The 14,894-nt window shown below is 42.5% G+C and overlaps 1 protein-coding gene across 7 annotated transcripts in view; it reads right to left on the bottom strand.

Annotated features, from left to right (window-relative positions):
- UBAP2 (ubiquitin associated protein 2) overlaps nt 1-14,894 on the bottom strand; it is a 113,950-nt gene that overhangs the window by 80,776 nt on the left and 18,280 nt on the right. For all 7 annotated transcript variants that reach the window (XM_062208060.1, XM_062208063.1, XM_062208062.1 and 4 more), the window contains exon 2: nt 899-1,038. In XM_062208060.1, coding sequence (XP_062064044.1) covers nt 899-997 — 99 coding nt within the window. In that variant the 5' untranslated portion in view covers nt 998-1,038. The remainder of the gene's footprint in view (nt 1-898; nt 1,039-14,894) is intronic.

Below are 14,894 nucleotides of genomic sequence, written 5' to 3'. Positions count from 1 at the left end.
CCCACATGGGAGACATCGATGGTACTCTCGGCTCCAGGCTTTAGCCTGGCCCAGTCTTGGCTATTGGAGTCATTTGGGCAGTGAACCACTGGATGGAAGATATCCACTGGTTCACTGCCCAAATGGCCACAATGGCCAGAGCTGAGCAGATCTGAAGCCAGGAACCAGGAGCTTCTTCCAGTTCTCTGAATATGGATACAGGGCCCCAAGACTTGGGTTACTGCTTTCCCAGGTGCATTAGCAGGGAGATGGATTGGAAGTAGAGTAGCTGAGCTCAAACCACACTGCAGAAGGCGGCGTAACCACTATGCCACAGCGTCAGCCCCAAGTTTATTTACTTTCTTGCATACTATCCCTGAAAGGTGGCTTGTTTACGAACGTAGTAAATAACACGTATGTAAGTTTGTACCAGGATTAATGGTCAGCAATTCACTTGAACTGTCTCCCCTCATTTAAAACAATAACGTAGATAAACTGAGAAGTAGGGCATATTTAACATTAAAAGCATTATGAAGCACCTCAACAATTAAAATCCATTCTAAGACTGAAGAACTCTTCTGAGCTTGCAAGAAGAGGCTACTTGAAACATCTTAAACTTGGGTATTTCATTATGTTAGAGTATTACTTCTACATATAATCGGGTTTTTATATTACATTCTAGAAGCACACCAAAATTAACAGTAAAGGAGATAGCCAATATGCTAGTTGGTGGCTGGACTAAGTTCAGGATCAAACAGGTATCATAGAACATCCAACTGTACCTGAAACAATATTACCTCTTTTCTTTTATTTACTACCTATATTGTAAACACAAGGTCCACAATCTTGAGGTTTCCTACAAAAGAAAACATTAAGTTCCTTAAGTCTACACAAGTCAAAGAGTTCCACAAAAACTCACCTGTACCACTTGCTTCTGTGGTTGTGTTGCCTGTGTTGTTGAAATCTGGGATTTTTCCCGAGCACCTCGGCAACGGTCACTGCTCACTGACGTCATCATATACAGTATATACAAAATAACGTATGTACAAAATAGAAAATCTGCAAGGAAACAGGCACAGTAAACAAAACTTCCAAATCAAAGTGAAAGGCAAACAAATAACTCAGGGGAATTGTAGACACATGAGATAAAAGATCTTTGAAATACAAGTTTGTAAGAAAAACTCCTTTTTAGATTTTAGATTTTGGGGGCCAGTGTGGTGATGTAGCAGGTAAAGCCACAGCCTACAATGCCAGCATCCCACATGGGTGTCGGTTCAAGTCCCGGCTGCTCCACTTCTGATTCAGTTCTCTGCTATGGCTGGGAAAGCAGAAGATGGCCCAAGTGCTTGGGCCCCTGAACCCACATGGGAAACCCAGAAGCTCCTGGCTCCTGATCAGCCCATTTCCAGCTGTTGCGGCCATGTGGAGAATGAACCAGCGGATGGAAGACCCTTCTCTCTCTCTGCCTCTGCTACTCTATAACTCTGCCTTTCAAATAAATAAATAAATCTTTAAAAAAAAAAATCACTAAAAAAAATTTTTAGATTTTGGGCAACATTACGATGTAGTGGGTTAACCCACTCCTGCATCCCATATAGGCACCAGTTTGGAGACCAGCTGCTCCACTTCCAATCCAGCTCCCTGCTAATGTACCTGGGAAAGTAGTGGGAAATGGGCCGCCCAAGTCCCTGTGCCCCAACACCCATGGGGGAGATTCCAGCTGGTGTGGCCATTTGAAAAGTGAAACAGCAGATGCTTCACTTCCAAATAAATATTTAATTTAAAAAAATATTTACATTCAGTGGGTGCCTTTCAACTAATTTTATTAATACAGTCTAAATGTTCATGGTTTATGATCTTAGCAAATCTAAACAAAAACCTCAAGTACCACTGAATTTAACCACAAATCACTGCATCACAATTTATAGTTACTACTATACATTCTTTTATCTGCCTCTTCCTGCATGCAGCTATTATTTGAACCTGAAGGAAACAAAGTATTCAGCAAGACTGTCCAGCCAATAACCCAACTGTGATATCCATTAACAAGTTAAGCCTAAAAGCAAACAACACTATAAATAATGTATTTTCCCATTCCCACAAAGATCTGAAACCAGAAGATGCCCATTCTCACTATCACCATTCACTATAGTCCTGGAATTATTAACCAGAGACATTAGGCAAGAAAAAGAAATCAAAGGGATACAAAGGGAGGAAGCCCAATTATCCCTATTTGCAGATGACATGATTCTATATATAGGGGACCCAAAAGACTCCACTAAGAGGCTATTAGAACTAAAAGAACTGTTTGGTGAAGTGGCAGGATATAAAATCAATGCACAAAAAACAGCCTTTGTATACATGGGCAATGCCACAGCTAAGGAACTTGTAAGATCAATCCCATTCACAATAGCTACATAAACAAACAAACAAAAAAATCAAATACCTTAGAATAAATTTAACCAAGATGTCAAAAATCTCTACAAGGAGAATTATAAAACATTAGAGAAAGAAATTAGATACCAAAAAAATGGAAAAATCTTCCATGTTCATGGATTGGAAAAATCAATATCATCAGAATGTCCATACTACTGAAAACAATTTACAGATCCAATGTGATATCAAAATACCAAGGACATTCTCAGAAAAAATGATCCTGAAAATCATATGGAAACACAGGAGACTCTGATTAGCTAAAGCAATCTTGTACAACAAAAACAAAGCCAGAGGCATCACAATTATCAGATTTAAAAATATACTACAGGGCAGTTATCATCAAAACACTTGGTACAGGCACAACAACAGATGGATAGACCAATGGAACAGAACAGAAACTCTAGAAATCAACCCAACTACAACCAACTTTTCTTTGACAAAGGAGCTAAAATCAATCCCTGGAGCAAGGACAGTCAATAAATGGTGCTGAGAAAACTGGATCTCCAATTGCAGAAGTATGAAGCAATATCCCTACCATACACCTTCCACAAAAATCCACTCAAAATGGATCAAATACTTAAATCTACGACCAGATACCATAAAATTATTAGAAAATACTGGTGAAACCCCACAAGACATTGGCATAGGCAAAGAATTCTTGGAAAAGACCCCAGAGGCACAGGCAATCAAAGCCAAAAATTGACAAATGGGATTACATCAAATTGAGAAGCTTCTGTACTGCAAAAGAAAGACTCAGTAAAGTGAATATGCAACCAATAGAATTGGAGATTTGTAAGCTATGCAACTGATAAAGGAATAATAACCAGAATATATAAATAAGTCAAGAAACTCAACAGCAACAAAACAAATAACCCAGTTAAGAAATGGTCAAAGGACTTAAACAGATGTTTTTCAAAAGAGGAAATCCAAATGGCCAACAGACACATGAAAAAAATGCTCAGGATCACTAGCCATCAGGGAAACGCAAATCAAAAACCACAATGAGGTTTCACCGCACCCCCCTTAGAATGGCTTTCACACAGAAATCAACAACAAACGTGAGGATGTCGGGAATAGGTGCCCTAATCCTCTGTTAGTAGGAATGTAAACTGGTACAGCCACTGCGGAAGACAGTACAGAGATTCCTCAGAAATCTCAATATAGACCTATCATACGACCCAGCCATCCCACTCCTGGAAATTTACCCAAGGGAAATTAAATTAGCATATGAAAGAGTTACCTGCACCTCCATGTTTATTGCAGCTCAATTCACAATAGCTAAGACATGGAATCAATCCACATGTCCATCAACTGATGACTGGATAAAGAAATTATAAAATATGTACACCATGGAACACTAAACAGTGGTAAAGAAAAAAAAAATGAAATCCTGACATTTGCAACGAAATGGATACAACTAGAAAACATTATACTTAGTGAAATAAGCCAGTCTTAAAAGGACAAATACCATGTTCTCCCTGATCTGTGGTAACTAGTAGAGCACCTAAAAGGCCTATATATGGACCTATAGAAGTGAAATTGATATTTTGAGATGCTATAACTTTGAACAGCCCTTGTCTGTTGAGGAACAATTTTTTTTCATACTATTTATTGAACTCTTTACTTAGTATAGAGTTAATCTTATGTGTATGAAGTTAATTGAAAACAGATCATAGTGAAAAAATAAGAATGCAAATAGGAGAGGAAGGAGGAGGGAGGGTGGGAAGAATCACTATGTTTCTAAATTTGTATTTATGAAGTGCATGAAGTTTACAGACCTTAAATAAAAGGTTTCTGGGAAAAAATAGGTAAATCTTCCAGCAAGTCAAAACCAATTATGGGTATACTTTTTGTTCATTTATTTAACAAATAGCTATTGAATAGTTGCTAAATACCAAGCAAATAACTAAACATAATATAGTATCAAAACATGACTATAGGGGCCAGTGCTGTGGCGTAGTAGGTTAAGCCTCCACCTGAGGCACCGACATCCCATATGGGTGTCAGTTCAAGTCCTAACTGCTCCATTTCCAATCCAGGTCCCTGCTAAAGTACCAGGGAAAACAGTAGAAGATGGCTCAAATCCTTGGGCCCCTACACCCACATGGGAGATCCAGACAAAAGTCCTGGCTTCAGTCTGGCCCAGCCCCAGCAATTATGGCCATTTGGAGAGTGAACCAGCAGACTGAAGCCCTCTCTGTCTCTCTAATTCTGCCTTACAAATAAATAAAATATTTTTAAAAAAGAAAGTATGTTGGAAAGAATGTGGCAAATTGGGACCCTGTGTACAACTGAGAGAATGTAAAGTGGTGCAGCTGTCACGGAAAACAGAATAATGGTTCCTCAAAAAGAATCAGAGGCAGGCAGGCATGTAGCTCAATAGTCACAAAGCCACTTAAGATGCCTGCATCCTACATCAGAGTGCCTAGGTTCAAGTTATCACTCTGCTGCTGATTCCAGCTTTTTACTAATGTACACCCTGAGGGGGAAGCAAGGGATGGCCCAAATACTTGGATCCTTGCCACCTACATGGGAGGCCTCAACAGAGTTTCGGGCTCCTGGCTTTCACCAAACCCAGCATTAGATGTTACAGGCATTTGGGGCATGAACTAGGGAATGGTGGATATCTCTGTTTCTACCTTTCAAATATATTACATAATTTTTTTAAGTCAAAGGAGCTAAGTGATTGGCCTAGCAATTAAGATCCCCAAGTCCTATATCAGAGTACCTGGGTTTGAAACCCAGCTCTAGCTCTTGACTCCAGCGACTTATGAATGCAGACCCTGGGAGGCAGTGGTAATGGTTCAAGCAACCGGGTTCCTGCCACCAGGCAGTAGGTTTTGGTTGAACTGTCTCCCAGCAGCGGACAAGCCCAGTCATTGTGAACATTTGGTTAGTCAATCACATGCATCACATGCAACTCACATGCATCTCATACTCTCACTCCTTCTCTGTATCATTGCCTTTCAAATAAATAAATAAAACCATGTTGAAATGCACACCACAAATAGCACAAAAGACCTTAAATGTTTAAGAATTTTATATTACTGGTTAAATGAAATGCTCATAGCAACTCTACAACCAGCAAGTCACTGATGAAAACTGTCAATAAGGTTTTGATCCAGTGAATACGCTGTGGTAAATGAGAAAAAGAACCGCCAAACTAACAGTACTCACAAGAATTGGTGGCTTGAAAACAATACAGAACATCAAAGCTGAATTTTGCAAGGATGAGGCACGCTGAGCCCAAAAATTTGTCTTCCAAAAGCGAATACAGTGTGTGTTCATTTAAAATATTCATATATTGACTGAAACAAAAAAGAGTGTTTTCTCTCCTGAATGAACAAAAAGACAAAAGGAGTGGACTGCAACATTTTATGTCAGCTGGTGAGGGGCTGCTCCAATGTGCCTCCAATATTAAGGCCTTTCCTGTATGCTTTAAGCTCAATAAGTACTTGAAAACATTTATCTCTCTGAAAGATGCTCTCCATGGGTGGTGTTGTGGCACACCAGGTTTACCCGCCATCTGGGACATGTGCATCCATATCAACCCTGGCTTCTGATTCAGCTTGCTTCTAATGCACCCGAAGTACTTGGGTTCCCACATGGGAAACCCAGAAGAAATTCCTGGCACTGGCCTGGCCTGGCCCCAGCTACTGCAGGCAACTGGGGAATGAACCATCGGGTGGAAGATTCCTGTCTCTCACTTACCCTGTCACTCTGCAAAAGAAAAAAGGAAGGAAGGAAAGGTGGGAGGGAGGGTGAAAAAGAAAGGGGAAAAAAAAAACCTCCAGAACTAAAAAAAAATTTATCAATCCTGATTCTTTTTTTATAAACTAATTAATGATAAAAATGGCATTTTTAGATAAATAAAAATAGAAAAAAGAAAAAATTATTTGAAAGGCAGTGTTACAGAGAGAGGGAGGGAGAAATAAGGAGACAGATCTTCCATCTACTGGTTCACTCCCTAAATGGCTACAATGGCTGGGGCTGGACCAGACCAAGGAGCCAGGAGTTTCTTCTGGGTCTCCCATGTGGATGGCAGGGGCCCAAACACTTGGGCTCTCTTCTGCTGCTTTCCCAGGCACATTAGCAGAGAGCTGGATGGAAAATGGAGCAGCCAAGACTCGAACTGACGCCTATAGAGGATACCAGTTTAACAGGTAGTTGCTTTACCCGCTACACTACACCACCAGCTCCCAACAAATGTTTTCATTAAAGATGTTTCATTCTAACATGGAGACTCTGAACCTTTTGGGTCATTAAAGTTCAGACAAACTGATAAAACCTAATTCTCCCTGAAATTTCAGGTTTGCATCTCCTATTTCTCTCCTCAAAGCCAACATCCATAGACAGCCTCAGTCTACTCTCTCAATGCCCACAAACTCCCAGGCTAAAATAAACTAAGAGTTCAGCATGGGGGCCAGCGCCGTGGCTCAACAGGCTAATCCTCCGCCTAGCAGTGCTGGCACACCGGGTTCTAGTCCCGGTCAGGGCGCCAGATTCTGTCCCAGTTGTCCCTCTTCCAGGCCAGCTCTCTGCTATGGCTTGGGAGTACAGTGGAGGATGGCCCAAGTGCTTGGGCCCTGCACCCCATGGGAACAAGGAGAAGCACCTGACTCCTGCCTTCAGATCAGCGCGGTGCGCCGGCCGCAGTGCGCCAGCCGCGGCGGCCATTGGAGGGTGAACCAACGGCAAAAAGAAAGACCTTTCTCTCTGTCTCTCTCTCTCTATCCACTCTGCCTGTCCAAAAAAAAAAAAAAAAAAAAGAGTTCAGCATGGGGCCAGCGCTGTGGCTCACTTGGCTAATCCTCCACCTGCAGCACCGGCATCCCATATGGAAGCTGGGTTCGAGGCATGGTTGCTGCTCCTCTTCCAGTCCAGCTCTCTGCTGTGCCCTGGGAGGGCAGTGGAAGAGTGGAGGATGGCCCAAGTGCTGGGGCCCCTGCACCTGCATGGGAGACCAGGAAGAAGCACCTGGATCAGAGAGCTGGATCAGCAGAGGAGCAGCCGGGACTAGAACTGGTGCCCATATGGGATGCCAGCACTTCAGGCCAGGGTGCTAACCCACTGCGCCACAGTGTCGGCCCCTCTCTGTCTCTCTTTCTCACTATCTATATCTCTGTCTAATAAAAAAAAAAAGAAAAGAAAAAGAATTCAGCAGAGCCCTCACACCCAAAGCTTAAGCTCTAATCATGTAAAAACCTACAATTTGGTCATGAAACAAAATCATAAAAACCACACACTATCTTTTTTAAGGGGATCTTTACTCACCTAAAAATAGTCACCAGCTTAGCAGCCAAAGGAATCACACAGGGAAAATTCACCATCTGACCTTCCATAAATTTACACTGAGTTTTAGTATTGATATAAACCCAATCAATTACTAATTATTAACTTCTGGTGTGTTGGGTGAATATAATGACTGGACAACCTGTACATCCTTCTCCAACCACGTGAATGTGAAACTAATTTACTTCCTATAATGTACATTTTCTTGAATCAACTGGCCTAACCATGTGCTATGATACATGAAACAATCCATATTAAATTCCTAAAAGTTTTTAGCCTACTAGATTAAAAACTAAAATAGAAATTGGGATTTAGTACTAACACAAGATGATGGTGTAGCACTGTGGCATTAAGCCACTGCCTTCTACACTGCCATCCCACATACGTACCAGTTCAATTCCTGGCTGCTCCACATTCCATTCATCTCCCTGCTAACGTGACTGGGAAAGCAGCAGAAAATGGCCCAAGTACTTGAGGCCCCACACCCACATGGGAGAAGCCAAAGAAGCTCCTGGCTCATGGCTTCAGCCTGGCCCAGCACCAGCCATTGCAGAATTGGGGAGTCAACCAGTGGATGGAAAATCTCTGTCTCTCCTCTCTCTCTAACTCCACCTTTAAAATAAATAAATCTTAAAACACATACACACACACATGATGATGCCATGGATGAGATGTCCAGGAAAGTGGCACACTTTGCTTCCCTAACTTTTAACCCATAATGTCTTTTTTTTTTTTTTTTTTTTTTTTTTGACAGGCAGAGTGGACAATGAGAGACAGACAGAGAGAAAGGTCTTCCTTTGCCGTTGGTTCACCCTCCAATGGCCACTGTGGCCGGCGCACCGCACTGATCCGAAGCCAGGAGCCAGGTGCTTCTCCTGGTCTCCCATGCGGGTGCAGGGCCCAAGGACCTGGGCCATCCTCCACTGCACTCCCAAGCCATAGCAGAGAGCTGGCCTGGAAGAGGGGCAACCGGGACAGAATCCGGCACCCCGACCGGGACTAGAACCCGGTGTGCCGACACCGCAGGTGGAGGATTAGCCTATTGAGCCATGGCACCAGCCTTTAATGTCCTTTTAGCTTTATCCTATTCACTCCCACTTAGGAAGCCCAAAGGCATGTTAGATTTCTTAAACTCCTCTTTTAAAGAGAGAGACTTTTTCCCTCTGCTACCAAGGCAAAAAGCACAGGGATGAAACCAGTATTTTCAAAAAAGAACTATAAACTTACTAACAAGTTGGCTGAGCTACTAACAAGTAGCTCCAAGGGATAATTCAAGACACTTGACCATGCAGGAAGTTGCCATCAAAAACCAGAGACTTCAAAACAAAGGGCAGGGAAAGAGACAGAAAATAGAAAAAAGAAAATCCAGTTCCAGTGAAATTTTATGAAATATGAAACTTACATAAAAATAAAGGAAAAGCTAGAAAGGGGGACAGACAATATATGACAGGATGAAAATGGAATTTGGAATGGTATGATGTATGAAAAATAAGTTATTAAGAATCCATTTTTGCAACAAACCTTTTTTTAAATTTTTTATTCTATTTGAAAGAGAGACAGAGATAGAGATATTCCACCCACAGGTTCACTCTCCAAATGCTTACAACAGCCAGGACTGAGCCAGGCAGCCCAGAATTCAATCAGGGTCTCCCACGGGGGTGACAGAGACCCAAGCCTTACAGTCATCATCTGCCGCCTGCTAAGGTACACAACAGCAAGCTGAACTTGAAAGCAGTGCCAGGACTCAAACCCAAGCACTCTGAAACGGGACACCTCTGTGCCAAACAACCATTCCCTATTCTTGGTGTGTTGTTGTTATTAAGATCTGTTTGAAAGGCAGAGAGAGAGACATATGGGGCCAGCTCTATGGCCTAACAGGCTAAGCTGCCACCTGCAGTGCCAGCATCCCATATGGGTGCCATTTCAAGACCCAGCTGCTCCATTTCTTATCCAGCTCCCTGCTAATGCATCTGGGAAAGTAGTAGAGGATGGCCCAAGTCCTTGGGCCTCTGCACCCATGTGGGAGACCTGGAAGAAGCTCCTGGATCCTGGGTTCAGATCCACCCAGCTCCGACTGTTGCAGCCATTCAAGGAATGAACCAGTAGATGGAAGACCTTGCTCTCTTTGACTCTACATTGCAAATAAATAAATCAACCTTTTAAAAAAATGAAAAAAGAAAAACCAAGAAAGATATATAATCCCATTCATTGGTTCGCTCCTGAAATACCCACAAACTGCCCACAGCCTGATCCAGTCCTGGCCATGAAAGCCATTTAGGGAGTGAACCAGCAGATAGAAGATCTGTCTCTCCCTCTAACTTTGCCTTTCAAATAATTTAAAAAAAAAAAAAATTATCTCCCTCTGTGTCTCTTCCTCTGTCACTCTGCCTTTCAAACAAAATTCACTCTCAAAAGAAAATATTTTGGGGGAAGTATCTTTTAGCCTGGGAATTAAAATGCCCATGTCCTACACTGGGGTACCTGAAATTGATTTCTGGCCCCACCTTCTAACTCTACCTTCTTGCTACCATAAATCCTGGGGTATAGCACTGATGGATCAAGTAATTGGGCTCCTGCCACTCAAGTGAAAGACATGGACTACGTCCCCGGCTCCTGGCTTCTGTCCTCAGCCCAGCTGCCAGTCACTGTGACATCTGAGGGCTGAACCAGGAGATGGTAGCTCTCTGTCTCCCTGTCTCTCAAATAAGTAAATTGCTAATAGAAAAACTTATATTCTTTTAATTGTTTTTTTCATGAAATTTTTAAAAGATTTATTTAATTTATTTGAAAGGCAGAGTTACAAGGTGGGAGTATAGAGAGACAGAGAGAGAGATCTCCCATCTGTTGGTTCATCCCCGAAATGGCCTCAATGGCCAGGGCTGGGCCAGACCCACGTCAGGAGCTTCTAAGAGGTATCCCAGGGACGCAAGCACTTGGAGCACCTGCTGCTTTCCCAGGCACATTAGCAGAGAGCTGGATCAGAAGTGGAGCGCCGGGACTCCAACCAGCATCCATATGGAATGCTTGCATTACACGTGCAGCTTTATGCATTAGACCACAACACAGACCCCTTGCATGAACTTTTCAGTCTCATTGTATACACCCTATGACTTGCCAATTCCATTCCTTGGTATGTACCCTGCCAGGCATACATATCTCTAGAATACCTGTACCAAAAGTCATGTGCACTATGTTCAAGAGAACTCAACCATTATGGTCAAAATATCTCAACCATGAAATACTATACAGCAATGAAAATGAATAGATATTAGTTAAACACATGAGAGGAATTCTAGGAACATACCTTAGGGGAAAAAAATTAGAATACACAGTCGAGGCCAGTATTGCGGCACAGTGGTAGTTAAGGGGCCACCTGCAACACCAGCATTAGATATGAACAACTGTTGAATTTAAGCTGCTTTGCTTCCGATCCAGCTCCCTGCTAATACAATGGGGAAAGCAGCGGAAGCTGATTCAAGTGTTTAGGCCCCAGCCACCCTGTGGTACACCTGGAAGGAGTTCAAGGCTCCTGGTTTCAGCCTAGATAAAGCCCACCTCTTGTGACCATTTGGGGGGTGACCACAGAATGGAAGATTTCCCTCTCTCCCCCTCTAATTCTGTCAAATAAATCTTTAAAGAAAAAAACCAGAAAACACAGTCACTGAATATATTCATTATGGCTTCGTTAATTTACTACTCAATGAACATACAATATTAATTAAATATTGTTTACCAAACAGCTGACAAAATGCCAAAACTATAAAGAAGGGACTGGTGCTTTGGTGTGGTGGGCTGGGCCTCTGCCCAGCATCCCATATGGATGCTGGTTCTAGTCCCAGCTTCTCCTCTGCCAATCTAGCTCTCTGCTGTGGCCTGAGAAAGCAGCAGCAGATGTCCTAAGTGCTTGGGCTCCTGCACTCATGTGGGAGACCTGTAGGAAGGCCTGGCTCCTGGCTTCAAATTGGCCCAGCTCCAGCCATTGCAGCCATTTGGGGAGTGACCCAGCAGATGGGATACCTTTCTGTCTCTCCCTCTTTCTGTAATTCTGCCTCAAATAAATAAATAAAATCTTAAAAAAAAAAAAAAAAAACTATGAGGAGGAGAGGCCAGCACTGTGCGGTGGAAGATCTCTCTCACTCATTCACCTCTCTCCCTCTCTCCCTCTCTCCCTCCCTCCCTCTCTCTCTCTCTCCCCCTTCTTAACTCTTTCAAATAATCAATCTTTAAAAAAAACCTCAGACTTAGTTTGTTTTCTGTCAGTTATGGCTCTTCATACTAACACCAAAACGTCAGAATAGCTGACTTCCTATTCATGAAAAAAATCTTAATATTTAGGATGTCAAGCAAAACCTACCCCAGGGGAAAAAACAGATTTTTGTAGAACACGGTGAAGAAAAGTAACGGAAACTCTCTTGAAAAATACAGCTCAGAAATACATGAAGTCAACAGGATATATGATTCAACAAACAAACTTTCTGGTGTTATTTTTTATATAAAACTTTTGAAGACATTGAATTCATTAATCTAGAAAAGAAAATTAGTTACCAAAATAAATACCAGCCTTAGTAATTGCTACCAACACTGAACTGTGAAAATGACAAGGGCATGGAAACTGGACTATAAAAGAATCAGCACCTTCAACTAACATAGTGTCATTTGGAAAAATCCTGTCCTCTTTGCTGGAACCAGTGCTGTGTGTAGTAAACAGGAACACTTTGCAACGAGACCCAGTTGCCACACAGGAATTCGGTTTACACTTGTGTTTCATCCCTTCTATCACCCTCTCGAGTTCTACTACCCTGGAACGGGTTCCAAGAGAATTCTTAGAATAGAAACAGACAAGAGCAAGAGATTCTAAAAATAATCCAGAACTAAAACATACATAGCTCAGGTTCTTAAGCGCAGGAAACATCAGGTTACTAAAAGCTATACAACAAAATTAAAATCTATGTTTACCATACCTCATTCAAAGCATATTAAAGACACAAGACTGTTTAACACAGGTTTTTAAAAAAAAAAAAAAAAAAAAGGAACAGGCATTTGACCTAACAGTTGAGACACCCACAAATCAAAATGTGTGGGTCTGGGGGGCTGGCACTGTTGTATAGCAGGTTAAGCCACCAGCTGTGACACCAGCATTCCACAGGGCACCAGTTCAAGTCCCAGCTGCTCCACTTGCAATCCAGCTCCCTGCTGATGGCCTGGGGAAAGCAGTAGAAGATGGCCCAAGTGCTTGGACCCCGGCCACACAAGATCCAGAAGAAGCTCAAGGCTCCTGGCTTCAACCTGGCCCAGCCCTGGCTATTGCAGACATCTGGGGAGTGAACCAGCAAATGGAAGATCCTCTCTCTCTCTCTCTCTCTCTCTCTCTCTGTCTCTCCCTATTTCTGTGACTCTTTCAAAATTTAATGAAAAAAAAAGGGGGGGGGGGATGTGGGTTGGATTTCCTACTCTCTAGCCCCAGAGTCCAGTTTCTTTTTTTTCTTTTCTTTTCTTTTTTTTTAAATTAATTTATTTATTTGAAAGTCAGAGTTACACAGAGAAAGGAGAAGCAGAGAGAGAGAGGTCTTCCCTCTGATGGTTCACTGCCCAACTGGCCGCAATGGCCAGAGCTGTGCCTCCGGGTCTTCCATGCGGGCCCAAGCACTTGGGCCCCCAGGGTCCAGTTTCATGCTAAGCAGATTCAGGGGGCAAAATATTATATAAAGCTTCTTTAGGTCGGCGCCGTAGCTTAACAGGCTAATCCTCCACCTTGCGGCGCCGGCACACCGGGTTCTAGTCCCGGTTGGGGCACTGGATTCTGTCCCGGTTGCCCCTCTTCCAGGCCAGCTCTCTGCTATGGCCCGGGAAGGCAGTGGAGGATGGCCCAAGTCCTTGGGCCCTGCACCCACATGGGAGACCAGGAGAAGCACCTGGCTCCTGCCTACGGATCAGCGTGATGCGCCGGCCGCGGCGGCCATTGAAGGGTGAACCAATGGCAAAAAGGAAGACCTTACTCTCTGTCTCTCTCTCTCACTATCCACTCTGCCTGTCAAAAAAAAAAAAAAAAAAAAGCTTCTTTAATTTAAAGCATAAAAATGGTCTAAATTATTTGTAATATAAAGAAAGTAAACCAGCAGAATAAACCAACTTGGTTAAACTACAACCATTCTATATAAAAGAGATATTTTTAGAAGAAGTCCTAACTGCTGTTTTTTGAAGGACTCTAAGATAAGATACTTCAGCGGGACAGCTGCATTTTCAAGTGATCTCAGTTTAGAATGAACTGAAAATGTTGAACAGCCAAACCCATTTCTATTAAATCGTACATAAGCAAATACCATAAATATGTCAAAGGAATCTTAACGTTAAGGCAGACAGTAGAACATTCTTGGGAAAAATTTACGTACAAGCCATACGCTATCATATCCTTAAAGAAAAGGGCAGGCACATTTAATCATTCTGGAAGTTACAGAACACTTGCTGATACCATGCTGAGAACAAGGAAGACTTCAACAGTCATTTAATAAAATGTTAGCCAGATCACTAAATCCCAAATCACAGTAAATTCATTCAAGACGGTATCAAAGTATCGGGATTGAAAGATACTCTAAAATCAGAATGTTGGCATATTTGGTCCAAATATCTCCACTGTGTTAAATAAATGTGTACTCCATGAACAGTAAAATGAATGCCTATTTTCAAAAACAGAATATAACTTGCAAAACAAGAAGCACTTAACAGGCTAAGGTTTCAAACATTAAAAATAAGATACAGAATTTATATTCAAGAACCAAGTCCACATCACAAATGCTCTTCACCCAGCCATGAGGCTAGTGGTGCAAGGACTCTGAAACTGGCTAGGATGGGTTCCAGATTCTTTATCTATATGTACATCATTCCCTGAAGTAACTAGTAATAATGAGAGCAGTAATGGCAGCTAATAGTTTACTATGTGGCAGACACCATTCTAGGACTTCATATCAACAATATTAAGGGGCCGGCACTATGGCTTCTGGCTTGGGATCGGCACAGCTCCGGCCATTGTGGCCATCTGGGGAGTGAACCACTGGATGCAAGACCTCTCTCTCTTTAGGCCTCTTTGTAACTCTGCCTTTCAAAAAAATAAGTAACTTTTGGCCGGCGCCGTGGCTCAACAGGCTAATCCTCTGCCTTGCGGCGCTGGCACACCGGGTTCTAGTCCCGGT

Source organism: Lepus europaeus, chromosome 12, assembly GCF_033115175.1.
Source record: "Lepus europaeus isolate LE1 chromosome 12, mLepTim1.pri, whole genome shotgun sequence".
NCBI lineage: Eukaryota > Metazoa > Chordata > Mammalia > Lagomorpha > Leporidae > Lepus > Lepus europaeus.
This window is presented reverse-complemented; position numbering and strand designations above follow the sequence as displayed.